Below are 15,219 nucleotides of genomic sequence, written 5' to 3'. Positions count from 1 at the left end.
ACTGACACCAGAAACCCCATTTGGCCTTCCTGTCTCTCCTGCAGGAGGATCACAGGCACACATCCTGTCTCATCACCCCCACCCTGTCCTGGCCTACTTGCCCCTGCTTCCTGGAGGGCCATGGCAGTCTGGATGTCAATGTGGGCAGAGCGCCATGGCCCCCAGTTGCTGCTGGTGCCAAGAGTTTGGGCCAGGCAGACAAGGCGAGGGGGTTTAGAAGGATGGGTCTGTTCTGGCCATACCTGGGAGAGAGAGCAGAGTGCGCAGGCAGGCAGGCAGGCAGGCAGGCACTGGGTGAGGTCCCGCCCCGTGGTGCACAGGCTGTGCCAGCAGCCTGCCCGCACTCCACTCCTTCCACAATGGCCCCATTGTTCCCAGCAGCCAGGCAGTTTGGAGGAGGTTCCTTGGCCACCCCTGCCCCCCTAAACTGGGGCCAGATTAACCCCTTGGAGGACCAAGGCCAGGTGATGGCCCACCAGGAGCGCTGCCCTTCTCATTTCTTCCTGCTCTGGGAATCCAGGCTTGGGAAGTAACCTCCTACCCACATGCATGCAGGAACAGGCTACCTCCTAAGATAGGGGTCTCCCACAGAGTATAAGTAGCACCTAGACCCTCTCCCACCCCCACTCTGGTGCAGGTGCCAGGGGGCAGGAAGTGCCAGTGGGGTGGCAGGCAGAGACCAGATATATTTGGGCCGGTGGGGCTAATTCCAGCCACCACCGCCTGCCCTACTGGCTCCGGAGCTCCTTTCCTTCCTGTGAAACCAGAGCTGGGTTGGGCCTAGCTCAGGATTTCGGTGGATTTAAAGAGGCAGCGCCATCCCTGCCAGCCAGGCTTCCTCTCCCCCTCCTCAGGTAGTGTCTGGGACTGAGAGAGAGAGCTCAGAGTTTCAAGCTCCTCCCTCCCTTCCCCTGGGCTAACCCCTGGCCCTGGCTTCTGTTGGGGTACCAAGCTTTTGGCACTCCTTTCTCCCAGAGCCTTGGGTGGGTGGGGTGGGCGGGGGTGGGCTGTGGTTTCCTGTGTTGGCTGTTTGTGCCTGGCCCAGAGTGCCCGACGCCTGCCTGGGCTTCCTGCCCTGTCTTGTTTCCTTGTGCCCCCCACCCCCTCCTAAGCCCTCCCCAATGGGGGAGGGAGCAGCCAGGGATTGGGTAGCAGTCTTTGGGGGCACCCTACTGCCAGAGCATGGTTATTTCCCAAGGGCTGGCCACACTGGTAATGACTGAAGGAACCAAGAGGAGTGAGGTGGCCTCAGGTCTGTCCAGGCAATGCCACTTGTGCCCTTGGGCTCCAGGAAGGACAGTGGGCCATAATGGACAGACCTCCCCCAACCAGCCCCTCAGAGATCCTATAGTACAAGGGTCTAGGACCAGAAATTTCTTTGTCCTGTAAGGTTGGCTTTGAGTGACCTTACCCTGGGGCTACAGGTGGGCTGGGACTGGAAACTCCCAGGCAAAACCTCCCCAGCAAAAATGGATGATTTGCATGGTCTCCTTTGGCAATGGGTGGGGGAGGTGGAGAGAACTGCTAGCTGCTTGGAACCCAGGCAGGGGAAGGCCCTCTGAGCCCGGAAGTCCCCACATCATCGAGGGTCCCAAAGCAACACCTTTGTCCTTGAGCAGATTTCCTGCTGGGCTATGAATCCTTGACCTCACTGACTGTCTGAGTCATCACCTCAGGAAGAGGAAGTGACCTGAGTGGTAGAGGAGAGCATCTAAGGACCAGGGTCCTGACAGCCAAGAGAAAGAGGACTTGGGACCTTGTTTTCTTGGGAACTCTCTCTGAGCCAGAGGCCAAGGATCTTATCTCTGTCTTCCCCAGTAGGGGTCCTAGCTGCACTTTTTCCTCTCCTAGAGGTGCCAGGTGCCTGCTCACTGCATGTGGGGACATGGACCCTCCAAAGCACTTTTGCAGTATTAGAGGTTGAACTCAGGTTTTTCCACTGAGCTACATCCCTAGCCCCCCCCCCCCCCCCTTTGAGATAGGATCTCACTAAGTTCCCCAGGTTGGGCTTGAACTTGTGATTCTCCTGGTTTAGCCTTCTAGAGTGCTGGGATTATGGGAATGTATTGCTGCTCTTGACTTCCAAAGCATTTTTCTTACTGCCTCTTTGGTTTATTTTTTTCAGTGGTGGGAATGGATCCCAGGGTCTCACTCAAGTCCAAGTTCTCTATCAATGAGCTATATTCCCAGCCTTGGGGTGGTTTTGACCAGTGCAATGAGACATATGGGCCAGTTGGTCGACCAACCAGGGGCTCCCAACTTGGAAACAGGTGTGGGAATGTCTGCCCTACCGGTGGCAGCAGGGGTGACCAGAGCTGGTGCATCATGCTGGAGGCTCTGGCACAGGAGCCTTCCTGTCTCTTTCCTCCAGGATGGCTCAAGCTCACCTTAACCTGTAGGCTGCGGCTGAGTTTGGGCTCCCTGCTCAGGTGTTGCACAGCAGGGGGCAAGTGATCTCAGGCTCTGCCTCAGCCATCTTGCCTCAGGGCACATTCTCTTGGGTCTGGTCCTGGCCTTTCACTCAGGTGACTTGCACCTGCTCCCTGTTTGTGATCACAGTCAGTTCTCCCCACCCCACCTCCTAAGAGCACCATGTTCCAAGTCCCAGGCCTGTCCTTCCAGCACAGGGGCTTCTGGCCTGGTGCCAGGAAGGCCCCTTCATCACTTTAAAAACTTCCCTGCCATGAATCAGCCCTCCTTCCCCTGGTGGCCAGACCGCCAGACCGTCCTGGTGCCTTCTGTGACTGAGTAGAGGGGGAGGGGTCTTTGGGAGCAGGGGATTCCTGAGGGGCAGAGGGGGAGGTGTGAGATGGGAAAGTCCTGACTCATCCGTGCTTGACTCAGCTTGCCCTGCGCCCTGCGGCTGGGCGGGAGCAGGGGTGGAGTCCTGGAGGGGAGAAGACTCCAATTCTTCTGAGAAGCCTTGGCCTCACTGGGGCCACTAACGGGACTAATTTTCTAATACCCTCTCTCCAAATTATTATAGGTCCTTTTTTTTTCCTGTACCGGGGATTGAACCTAGTGCAATTGTACTGAGCACATCCTCAGCACCCCCTCTTTTCTTATTTGTGGATTTGCACAAATGCCTTAGCCTCCTGAGTGCTGGGATTACAGGATATGAGCCACCTTGCCTGTTAAGGTCCTCAGCCTTTGAGGTTGTAAACAGAAGACAGTGGCCTTTCCCCTGCACCCCCTCTCCTTGCATCAGCTGGAATATGAGAAGCCCACCTATCTAGTGTAGGCTCAAGTGAGCAGTCATGGCTCGCAGGTGATACTGCAGTGCCTGAAGTGGGCGTGCTGGCATTACCACATGCTGTCAAGTGACCCAAGGGTACATTACTTCCTTTCTCTAGACCTCCGTTTCCTCACAGTGAAGTGGGGTACTTTTTTGGGGAAGGGGGTTGAGACAAGGTCTCACTTTGTAGTTCGGGCTGGTCCTGAACTCACTATGTAGCTCAGGCCGGCCTTGAACTGGAGCAATCCTCCTGCCTCCTGCCTCAGCCTCCCAGAGTGCTGGGATTACAGGTATGTGCCACCACACCTGGCTGTGGGGTACTTTTGAGAATCAGCCAGGGGTTGAAAGTGACAGCCATAGACCCACTCTAAGCCTGGTGTCCCTGGCAGCTCCTACCTTCTTCCTTGCTCTTTCCTGGTTGTGAAGCAGGAGGTGGGGTCAGCAAGCCAGGCCCTGGACTTTGGAACCTTCCTTGAGCAGCCTTCCTCTCCCAGGTCTGAGCGGCAGTAGGAAAGGCCTATGTGCTCTTGGGTTAAGTTAGGGTTAGACTCCCACAGGGTGGCAGGTGGGGCTCCTTCACCCCGAGGTCCCAGTGTAGCCTCCAGGTGTGTCTGGACGGACCTGTCACCTGAGGCAGCTCCTGGACCCAGTACTCCTCCCCTCCACCTTTTACCGGGATCGGTTACTGGGGGGTGGTGAGCAGAGGGTGGTTGGTCGAGGCGTCTCTGTGTAAGTCTGTCTGTCGGCGCACCTACGGCCCAGTGTGGTTTCTTTGTGACTGTCAGGCTCATCAACTTTCTATGGCTCCCTTGTGGCCAGGACTCAGTCTTCCCTTCTGCTCCACGCCGGGGCCGGCGCCGCCCCGGCCTCCGCACCCCTCCGCGGGCTGTCTCTAGTTTCCTGGGCGCCCTGCGTGTCTTTTGTCTCCCTGTCCACGTATGAGCTGTGAGTGTGTGTGAGTCAGTGCGAGTACTTGTGGGTCTCTGCACCCCGACCCCGCAACGCCCGGGGGCCGTCGAGCCTCTGCCTGGCGTGTCTGTCCCGCACTCGGGCCCAGGAGCCACGCTGTAGTCCTGCCGGCCTCGTTCCTCCCTCGCCGCCTTGCTTGGCTCTGTCGCTGCTCGCTCGCTCGCGCTGCCTCTTGCTTGGGCTCTGCCGAGGGGGGCGGGGTGGGGTGCAGGGCGGAGGTTGAGGGGTGGGAGGCTCCTGCATTCTTGCGGTCGAGGAGGAATCTGAGCCAGCGTTACTGGTCTCCAGAAGAGCCCAGCTGCAGCCCCGGGGCCCCGCCAGGCCTCTCTCTGCCCGCCCGGGCCTGCTGGGATGGGCACGGGCTAGGCCTAGAGCTGGGGGCGGGGCGGGCCAGGGCGAGCCAGCCCCCCCCCCCCCCCCGCGGCTGGAGAGCCCCGGGGCTGGGCTCCGCGAGAGGCGGGGCCGACAGGGATTCCCGAGGCCGGGGGTAGGGGGCGTGTCGGGAGCTGGAGTCGCCCCGGGGCCCGAGCGGACCTCGCGGCCGCCCCGTGCGGCACCTTAGCGGCCCAGCCTATTAGTGACCTCTGCGTCTGCAGCCCCTGGGGGGCGGGGAGGGGCTTGCTGCAGACTGCAAGCTCCCCGAGGGCAAGGTGCGGGAGGCATGGGGATTAGACCGGCCACGGGGATCCAGACCCCATCTCCTAGTCTTCCCTTTCCAGTCCCATCCTACCCTATCCAGTTCCCTAGTCTCAGGGCTGTTGGGCCTTCCCTTCTCCCACCCCCTCCCCCAGTCACAAGTTTTCTCTTTGGGGCTTGTTGCTGCAGTCCGTGCTCCAGTACCGAGTACCTGGCTGGGCCCGGGGCACGCACAGGGGCCGTAGCCCCACTGTGTGTGGGAGCCATGAGGATCCTGGCTAACAAGACAAGGTGTGTGGGTGTCGTGGAGGGCGGGACGTGCGTGCGTGCGTGCGTGTGTGTGTGTGTGTGTGTGTGTGTGTGTGTGTGTGTGCGCGCGCGCGCGCGGAGAGAGCGGGGAAGGGGAAGGGCCCAGCGGTGGATGGGACCAAGTGGTGCTGGCCTGGATACCGAGCCCCCTCCCCAGGCACCTGGCTCCCACTCTATCTGGCTAAAGGGGGTACGGTGGGACTGTCTGGCCCAGGCAGGAGCCGCAGCCAGCCTTAGTGCTGGACACAGGAGGCAGCGAAGGCTGCTGTCTCTTTTCCCTTCCAGCGCTTCCCTCTTAAAACGGTTGAGCAGACCCCCACCCACCCTACTGTGGGGTCCGATGGTGCCCTCTGGCCTCGCTCTAGCTGAGGGTGGGAGCTGGTGTGTGTGTGTGTGTATGTGGGTGCCTGCCTCCCTCCTCCTCCCCAGGAGAAGCCGGCAAACATGGCCAGGCGGCAGCAGCAGGACAGCAGAGCTGAAATAAATCTGAGCTGGTGTGGAATGAGGGGGGATAAATATCCTCTCCCGTGATGTGATCTTTCCAGCGGCTATTAATAGGTCTCCGGGGAGGGGGAGGCTGTGGGGGAAGCGGGCTGGAGCTTAAAGGGCCCGCAGCCTAGGCTGCAGGAATCCTTGGCTTCGAGCTGCGCTTCAGTCTGTCTGACACGCCGCTCCCCTCCCCCTCCTGCTCCTGCCTGCCTCCGGCCTGCCGCCCCACCCTCCTCTACCCTGCCCCTCTGGCTCTAGGGAGCTGTGGGGACCAGTGGGTGTCTTTCTCGGCTGTGCGTTTCCCCAAGTTCCCTGGGGAATGGGGCTGGGCCATGAGCAGTGACTCACGGTCCTGTGGCCCGTCTTACTGGTGTGGGGACAAATGAGAATTGAGGTTTGGGACCTTGAAAGAAGTGTGAAGGAAGCAAACCCTAGAAGAGAGGGTGCTTAAGTACCGGACAGGTGCTAGAGGAGAGGGATTGCCGGGGAATCTTGCAGTTTGATGGAAATTGGGGGCCAGAGGTGGGAGGATTCTGCCAACTCAAGGCCCTGATTTCTGTTTGAACTGAGTTGGAAGTACGGAGGAGGTTGCCCTATCCCTACTCCCCAAGGTGTCAGGAGGCATCCAGTCTTGTCTGCAGGTTCATGGAGGGTGGTGGGGAATAGCAGGTGGTTTTGAGATGCCGCTCAGCCCCCTCCCCCCAGGTGAGACAGGATGGGGTAAAGTCCCAGCATACCCAGCCCCTAGTATTAACTTTTCACATTTCTCCCACCTTCTCTCAGGTTACCCCACCCCAGGAGGAGAGAAGCTCCAGGGAGCCCGCCGCTGTCCCCCCGCGGCCACTGCCCCCCTGCCCCAGCCAAGCCAATGCACCCAGAAAATAAATTGACCAATCATGGCAAGACAGGGAATGGCGGGGCCCAATCCCAGCATCAGAATGTGAACCAAGGACCCACCTGCAACCTGGGCTCCAAGGGCGTGGGGGCGGGTAGCCATGGGGCCAAGGCCAACCAGATCTCACCTAGCAACTCAAGTCTGAAGAACCCGCAGGCAGGGGTGCCCCCCTTCAGCTCTCTCAAGGGCAAAGTGAAGCGGGAGCGGAGCGTGTCTGTGGACTCTGGAGAGCAGCGGGAGGCTGGGACCCCATCCCTGGATTCAGAGGCCAAAGGTACCCCCTTTTCTTATCCCTGACAGGCATAACATCTTCCACAGTCCAAGATGCAAACTAGCTAGGGGATCATCTCTGACCTCCTTGCCTAATCTCCCATGATCCTCTTCAGCATTTATGCTGGGGCACCTCTCTCTCAGCCTCCTGCCACCCATGAAGGCCACACAGAGAGATGGGCTTCTGGACTCACTGCCCCTCTGCCCTCCCACCACAGTCCCAGAGCAGGAAAGGGAGGTGCCCTGGGGTGAGGAGAAGACCCACACACCTCCTGGAGCTCCTGGTATCCCCCTGGTGGGAGCCTTTTGGGAACAGGCATGGGGCCTGAAGAGACACAGCGGTTCCCCCTCCCCCCAAGCCCTAATTAGAACCAGTTGTGGTTGGGGATTATGCTGTGCTTGGTGTTGGGGGGGGGAGGGGATACAGGCAGCCAGGGCTGCAGAGAAAAATCAGAAACAAATGGTGGTGTGGTGGGGGCCAAAGACTGGCAAAGTGTCCACCATGGCTTGGGCAGTGCCCTCTGGGGTGAGGCATTTTGGAGAAGAGACCCAGGGTTCGAGAGTTCAGGGCCTCTGGGTACTCACTCTCTTACCCTTGCCTGCATCCTGCCTGGGCAGAAGTGGCACCCCGGAGTAAGCGGCGGTGTGTGCTGGAGCGGAAGCAGCCATATAGTGGGGACGAATGGTGCTCTGGACCCGACAGCGAGGAGGATGACAAGCCCATTGGGGCCAGTCACAGTGAGTACCCATTGATGCCAGAATGCTGTTGGCCTATGCTGCCCTTGGGGTGTGGTGACCTGAGGAAGCTTCCCTCACCTAGGGCTTCAGAGGACTGAGACTGGGCAATAAATGGCGAGTGTTAGGAGCCTAGGTTCCTACTGTTTCACCTCTCACACTGTCCCTCCCTGTACCGTGACAGCCCAGTCCCTGCTTTCTAGATGCTCAGTGCCACTTCCTAGGAACTTAGCTGGGGTGGGTTTCTCAGGTGGCTACTTTCCTGGCCACCTCGCTTACACCTCTACCATGAATTCCTGGCCTTATGCTGCCACCTACTGGTCATCATAGGGAGGGCAGTGAAGGTACAGCCTCCCTGAGCTGAAAAGTTGGCTCCCCTGTGTGAAGCTGTGCTCAGCCTGGGTGTGAGCTGACACTTGGCCGTGTCTCTGGTGCTCTTCCTAACCTCTGATTGACTCCCAGCAAGTGCCCTGGGTTCATCACCAGCCCAGGGAGTGGGCATGTTTAGATGCGCGCTCTCCTCATTCTTTTAGTGATCATTGTGTGTCCGGGCCTTCCACGAGTGATGGCGGAGAACCAGATGCAACTTTGCCCTGGAAGCCTGTAAACATTTATTTGGTGTTTCCACTCAAAGCTTACACCTGTTTTGGGGGAGAGGGAGACAACTTGAATGCATAAGAAAGTAGCTGGAGAATGTTAAATTGTGAGTTTCTTGAAGGCAAGGAGAGAAAACAACAACAACAACAACAACAACAATATGCTCCATTTAATCTTTGTAACAGCCCTGGGAGGTAAGTATTCTGATGCTGTTACAGTGGAGGAAACAGTCAGCAAATGCTGGGGAGGGTCAAATGCAGAAGGCTGTACAGCTGGCTGGGAGTCAAAGGCCATCTGGTGCCAGGTCCCCCTTGCCACCATGGAACAACCTTTGGCAGAACCCTTCAGTGGGAGAACTGCTTCCCGGATCAGGACTCCCCATGGCACCTCACCACCCCAAATTCATTTTCGTAACATTAGGCTACACCACTGTAGGACACTCGGAAGACACAGGGAGATACGAAGAAGACATTGCTAAGATCCCATACCCAGCAACTGACTATTTTAGCTGAACTGCTGTTCCATTCCTGAAGAGCTCTTAATGAAGGCGCAGTGTAACATAGACGTTGATGGCCCAGGCTCAGAGATCAGTCTGCCTGGATTTGCATCCCAGGGACTTCATCTGTTATTTGTGTAAATTGGGGAAAGGACTTCAGTTTTCTCTTCCATAAGAATAATCTTTACCCCCTAGGGTTGGTAGAGGAATAAATGAGCTTATATTATTATTGTACAGGAAAGTTCCTTTCTGTAATAACCCCTGCTTGCCTTTCTGTGGCTGGCATCCAGAAGCCTGTTGCATACACTCTCTTCTGGGGCAGTCTCATACACTGTCAGTTGTCAAGTTCCCCCCAACTTCTGGCTCTGTTTTTCTGACAGGGTCCAGAGCAGGGCTCTTGTGGGGTGGTGAGCTAGGAGCCTGCTGCTGGGCCTGCTCAGCAAGGCGGCTTCCCTCAGTGGTCTTGTTGGTCTTGTATCATGTATGCTATTACTTACTGTCTGCCCACCAAGCACTTTGACTTGTTCTTCTTGGCATGGCGATGGGTCAGCCCTCTCACCTGACTTATTGATAACCAGCTGTGGATCTTTTCTAGGCCAGAACTGAGTAAGAGTCAAGTTTGTGATCATGGAACAAATCTCTTCTTAGTGCTGATCTATTCTGGGAGTGTTCCCAGTATGTCAGCCTGGGATGTTGTGAAATATATATTTGGTCTTGTCCTGCTTCCTGGCATTCAGCTCCTAAAATCCTTGGAATCTCCAAAGTGGTATGTGTCTTGTATGCTACAGGAGTGATAAGAGCTGTATGGCTGGCTGCTCTGAAGGAGCTTCTGGATGGGGACTGATTCCTGGAAAGAGCAATGCAGGAATGGAGGGTTGAGACTTTCAGTCTCTCTCCACCCCTGATTTCTGGGGAGGGGAGAGGGGTTAAAGGTTGAGTTTGGTCACTTGTGGCCAATAATTGTCAATTATGCCTAACGAAGTCTCAAAAAAGAAAAAAAACCCAAAATGACTGGTTTTGAGGAGTTTCCAGATAGTTGAACATCTGTGTCTTTTGTAATAGCCTTTATGATAAGCTGGTAATTGGAAGTGTTTCCTGGGTTCTGTGAACTGTTCCAGCAAGTGAGTAGAATCTAAGCAGTGGGCCCTGGAGTCCCGATTTACAGGTCATTCACAGACAAAACAACCTGGGGCTGTGACTGGCAATGGAAATGGGAGACAGCGATTGGGCCTTAGTCTTAACCGTTGAGATCAGGCACTTTCTCTAGTGGATAATGTCACAATTGAATTGGAGAACACTCAGCTGGTGTTCTCTGCTGCAGTGCTGATTGATTGGTTGCTGGCAGGGAGAAATCCCCACGCACTTGTAGGTGGCCACAGGTCACAGACATTTGTGTTAGTAGGGAACACCTGTCATTCTAGCACTCAGAGAATGAAACAGGAGGATTGTAAATTCGAGCTCAGCTTGGGCAACTTAGTGGTTTAACAAGACTGTTTCAAAATAAAAAATAGGAGTGAGTATGTAGCTCAGTGTGAAGACCCTGGGTTCAATCCTTAGGACCAAACAAAACAAAACTGAGAAGTCACTAGGCATGCAGGCACATGCCTGTGACCCCAGCACTCTAGATGACTCAGGCAGGAGGATTGAGGTGAATTTGAGCCCAGCCTGGGTTACATAGTAAGTTCAAGGTCAGCTTGAGCTACACTTCGAGACCCCCGTCTCAAAAAAAGCAAAACCCCAAGAAGTCTTCTGTGTTGATTGTTGTGTGAGAGTCCTTTTTTTCCTATGTAGACTTTCTAATTTGATGATGATGATGATGATTGATGATGATCACAGCGATGATGAATGATGATAGTCCTAGGGAATTGAACCCAAGGAGGACAGAGCTACATCCTTAGGCCTTTTTATGCTTTTTGGAGATGGACTGGCCTTGAACTTTCTTTCTTTTTTTTTTTTTTTTGTACTGGGATCGAACTGGGGACCTTGCGCTTGCGAGGCAGGTGCTGGAACCACTGAGCTACATCTCCAGCCCTTGAACTTTCAATCTTCCTGCCTTAGACTCCTGAGTACCTGGGATTACAGATGCACACCAACAATCCCCCCCGCCCTTTTCCCAAATATTTTGCTTTGTGACCTAGTAAATATTTCTTTGATCTGTCTCCTGTGTGGGGCAGGGAGCCAGCACTTCCATTTTGTAGATGAAGAAATGGAGGCTTAGTGAGATGATGTGACTTGTTCATAAAATCGCAAAGTCAATTGGTGGGGTTAGGATGAGAAACCTCTCATTGTATGAATCACTAGTTTATGCAACCTCTTTGCCCCTCCCTGCCTGGGTCGCTAGGCGCTTTGCACATGCACACACACACATGCCATGGTGGGAGCGGTCAGTAGATCTGAGGAGGCTTTGTATGGCCACCATGGGTTCAAATCCTACACTTGATCTTAGCCAAAAGGCCGAGAAGTGATGCATGGGTTCAAATCCCAATTCTATACTAGCTTTGTGTGTAAAGGTAGGTGAGCTGCCTTGTCTCATTTCCTCCTCTGTAAACTGGAGCATGATACGATCCTCCCGGTGGTGTGTTGATTATACACACTCACACTTGTAAATATCCCATGGCATACCAGGCACATGGGGGCACCTGGAGTTGTAGTGAGGGCTGAGCTTTGGTTCCTCTCCTCTCCACTGGCCATCACTCTTGCCATTCTGGGCAAAGACTGGGTTGGGGCAACTCAGCGTGAAAACCAGACTGGTGGAGACACAGGATTGCAACAACAAATGACCAGGGGCCACTGCCTGTGAGGCGGTGAGCATCCCTGGGCAGAGGTGCCTGAGGATTCTCCTGCATCTGGGCTGCTCACGCCCTTTTTCTCTCCTCTCTCTTCCTGCAGATTGTAATGTAGCAGACCCCGCTATGGCGGCCCCACAGCTGGGTCCCAGCCAAACTGCCCAACTGCCACTCAGTGAGAGCAGTGCACCGGGCCCCCCACATGGGCCCCCACCAGGGCTTCGGCCCGATGCCTCTGGGGCTGGGGGTGTCCCTGGAAAGCCTCCCTCGCAGTTTGTGTATGTCTTCACCACCCACCTGGCCAACACGTAAGTGCCTCGGGAGAGTCCAGGTCACTCTGTCTACCCAGTGTCCCTTGGGGGTGAACATGAGTAGGGGACAGGATGGAGCGGGTGAGGCTGGGGGCTCCTTCCTGCCCACCTCTCTGAGCTGTCCACTCCTGATACTCTGATGCAGGGCTGCAGATGCAGTGCTGCAGGGCCGGGCAGACTCCATCCTTGCCTATCACCAGCAGAATGTGCCCCGGGCCAAGCTGGACCAGGTGAGTGTGATGCCCCATCTGGCTCTGAGATGGGTTTGGAAGTCCCCTTAGCTGTCTCAGGCTCTGCCTTTCTTTCTGCAGGCTCCCAAAGTGCCACCCACCCCAGAACCGCTATCCCTGAGCACGCCATCAGCAGGAACCCCGCAGTCCCAGCCACCTCCACTGCCACCACCGCCACCCCCTGCCCCTGGCAGCGCCCCCCCTGCACTTCCCCCCGAGGGGCCTCCTGAGGATACCAGTCAGGACCTGGCCCCCAACTCGGTGGGCGCTGCCAGCACGGGTGGTGGGACTGGGGGCACCCACCCTAACACCCCGACGGCTGCCACTGCTAACAACCCTCTGCCTCCTGGAGGAGACCCTGGCAGTGCTCCTGGCCCTGCACTGTTGGGAGAGGCCACCCCCACAGGAAATGGACAGCGCAGCCTAGTGGGCTCTGAGGGCCTGTCCAAAGAACAGCTGGAGCATCGGGAGCGTTCCCTCCAGACCTTGCGAGACATTGAACGGCTGCTGCTCCGTAGTGGAGAGACAGAGCCTTTCCTCAAGGGGCCCCCTGGTGGAGCAGGTGAGGGGGGTCCACCAGCACAAGCTCCTTCTGCCGCTCAGCAGCCTCTCACGGCCCCTCCCAGTGGGCTGAAGAAGTATGAGGAGCCCTTGCAGTCCATGATTTCACAGACACAGAGCCTAGGGGCCCCCCCACTGGAGCATGAAGTGCCTGGGCACCCCCCCGGCGGGGACATGGGACAGCAGATGAACATGATGATGCAAAGGCTGGGCCAGGACAGCCTGACTCCCGAGCAGGTGGCCTGGCGCAAGCTGCAGGAGGAGTACTACGAGGAGAAGCGGCGGAAGGAGGAGCAGATTGGGCTGCACGGGGGCCGCCCTCTGCAGGACATGATGGGTATGGGTGGCATGATGGTGAGGGGTCCTCCACCTCCCTACCACAGCAAGCCTGGGGATCAGTGGCCGCCTGGAATGGGTACACAGCTGCGTGGGCCCATGGATGTCCAAGATCCCATGCAGCTCCGGGGTGGATCTCCCTTCCCCGGCCCCCGTTTCCCAGGGAACCAAATGCAACGGGTGCCTGGGTTTGGGGCCATGCAGAGTATGCCTATGGAGGTGCCCATGAATGCCATGCAGAGGCCTGTGAGGCCAGGCATGGGCTGGACGGAGGACTTGCCCCCTATGGGGGGACCCAGCAATTTTGCCCAGAATGCTGTGCCCTACCCAGGTGGGCAGGGTGAGGTGGAGCGATTCATGACCCCTCGGGTCCGGGAGGAGCTGCTGCGGCACCAGCTGCTAGAGAAGCGATCGATGGGCATGCAGCGCCCCCTGGGCATGGCAGGCAGTGGCATGGGGCAGAGCATGGAGATGGAGCGGATGATGCAGGCACACCGGCAGATGGATCCCACCATGTTCCCTGGGCAGATGGCTGGTGGCGAAGGCCTGGCAGGCACTCCCATGGGCATGGAGTTTGGTGGTGGCCGAGGCCTCCTGAGCCCTCCCATGGGGCAGTCTGGGCTGAGGGAGGTGGACCCGCCCATGGGGCCAGGCAACCTCAACATGAACATGAATGTGAACATGAACATGAACATGAACTTGAATGTGCAGATGACCCCGCAGCAACAGATGCTGATGTCACAGAAGATGCGGGGCCCTGGAGACATGATGGGACCCCAAGGCCTCAGTCCTGAGGAGATAGCCCGGGTTCGGGCCCAGAATAGCAGCAGCATGATGGGTGGCCCACAGAAGATGCTTATGCCTTCTCAGTTTCCCAACCAGGGCCAGCAGGGATTCTCTGGGGGCCAGGGACCCTACCAAGCCATGCCACAGGACATGGGCAACACCCAAGACATGTTCAGTCCTGACCAGGGCTCGATGCCCATGGGCACCGTGGGCACCACCCGGCTCAGCCACATGCCTCTGGCAGCTGCATCCAATCCTCCTGGGTCTGTGCATTCAGCCCCAAACCGGGGGCTGGGGAGACGGCCTTCAGACCTCACCATCAGTATTAATCAGATGGGCTCGCCGGGCATGGGGCACCTAAAGTCACCCACCCTTAGCCAGGTGCACTCACCCCTGGTCACCTCACCCTCTGCCAACCTGAAGTCACCCCAGACTCCCTCGCAGATGGTGCCCTTGGCCTCTGCCAACCCTCCAGGACCTCTCAAGTCACCCCAGGTTCTCAGCTCCTCTCTCAATGTCCGCTCACCCACTGGCTCACCCAGCAGACTCAAGTCTCCCTCCATGGCGGTGCCTTCTCCAGGCTGGGTTTCCTCACCCAAGACAGCCATGCCCAGTCCGGGGGTCTCCCAGAATAAGCAGCCGCCTCTCAACATGAACTCTTCCTCCACCCTGACCAACATGGAACAGGGTGAGTCAGTGGGAAGGCACCGCCATGGTGCATAGGACTGGGCTGGAGTTGGGAGCGCAACTGTGTTGGGCTATCTTAGGGGTGCCAAGTGGGTGGGTGCGTAGGGCTGCATCCGTCCCATACCCGGGACTTGGTATCTCCCCTCTGCCTAAGGCCCTGAGTCTTCGGGAATTGCTTGAAGATGGTGGGGCATGGTGAACGTGGGTTGGAGGGCTGTGTTCTGTGGGGTGTGGGTGTTCCTGGAGGAGTCAGTAGGAGATCTGGGGAGCTGACCTCTTCCTAAATTTCCCAATATGAGCAGCCAAACTCCCTCCCATCACCGCCCTGCTCTCTTTCTATCTCCTTGGCTTCTGTAGGTGCCCTCCCACCTAGTGGCCCCCGGAGCAGCTCCTCAGCGCCTCCTGCCAACCCTCCCAGCAGCCTCATGAACCCCAGCCTACCATTCACTTCTTCTCCAGACCCCACACCTTCCCAGAACCCCCTGTCACTGATGATGTCCCAGATGTCCAAGTATGCCATGCCCAGCTCCACCCCGCTCTACCACAATGCCATCAAGACCATCGCCACCTCAGACGACGAGCTGCTGCCTGACCGGCCCCTGCTGCCCCCTCCTCCGCCACCACAGGGCTCTGGGCCAGGTGTGAGGATGGGCCAGGGGCACTGGAAATGGGGAGGAGGGTACATGCATGGCCAACAGTTGCCCTGCAGTCATGCTGGCTTTTCCATGCTTTCCCAGGGCATTGGATATAGGGTATGAGGTCTAGGACTTGTTCCCACTCCTGAAAGTCATTTAGCAAAATCCACCCCAGAGCACCCCAGTGGTCTTTTCAATGCCCCTTAACACATCCGTGGCAAAAGGCCAGCACGTGGGCTCTTGGCTTTTAGCTCAG

At 57.1% G+C, this 15,219-nt stretch overlaps 1 protein-coding gene across 11 annotated transcripts in view; it reads left to right on the top strand.

Moving 5' to 3' along the window:
• Window positions 1–15,219, top strand: part of Bcl9l (BCL9 like) — a 29,863-nt gene that overhangs the window by 11,178 nt on the left and 3,466 nt on the right. For 4 of the 11 annotated variants that reach the window (XM_021237908.2, XM_004856733.4, XM_087212488.1 and 1 more), the window contains 7 exons: window positions 5,030–5,131; window positions 6,422–6,807; window positions 7,422–7,541; window positions 11,521–11,725; window positions 11,874–11,958; window positions 12,040–14,329; window positions 14,686–14,967. In XM_021237908.2, the coding sequence (XP_021093567.1) occupies window positions 5,106–5,131; window positions 6,422–6,807; window positions 7,422–7,541; window positions 11,521–11,725; window positions 11,874–11,958; window positions 12,040–14,329; window positions 14,686–14,967 (3,394 nt within the window). In that variant the 5' untranslated portion in view covers window positions 5,030–5,105. The other 7 variants (XM_004856735.4, XM_004856734.4, XM_087212491.1 and 4 more) reach the window with 4 other exon arrangements.

Source organism: Heterocephalus glaber, unplaced genomic scaffold (genome assembly GCF_053883595.1).
Source record: "Heterocephalus glaber isolate CG9 unplaced genomic scaffold, H.glaber_assembly_v1.0 deba00001429, whole genome shotgun sequence".
In the NCBI taxonomy this organism is placed as follows: domain Eukaryota; kingdom Metazoa; phylum Chordata; class Mammalia; order Rodentia; family Bathyergidae; genus Heterocephalus; species Heterocephalus glaber.
The sequence above is the reverse complement of the archived record's forward strand: the minus strand, read 5'-3'. Positions and strand labels throughout refer to the sequence as shown.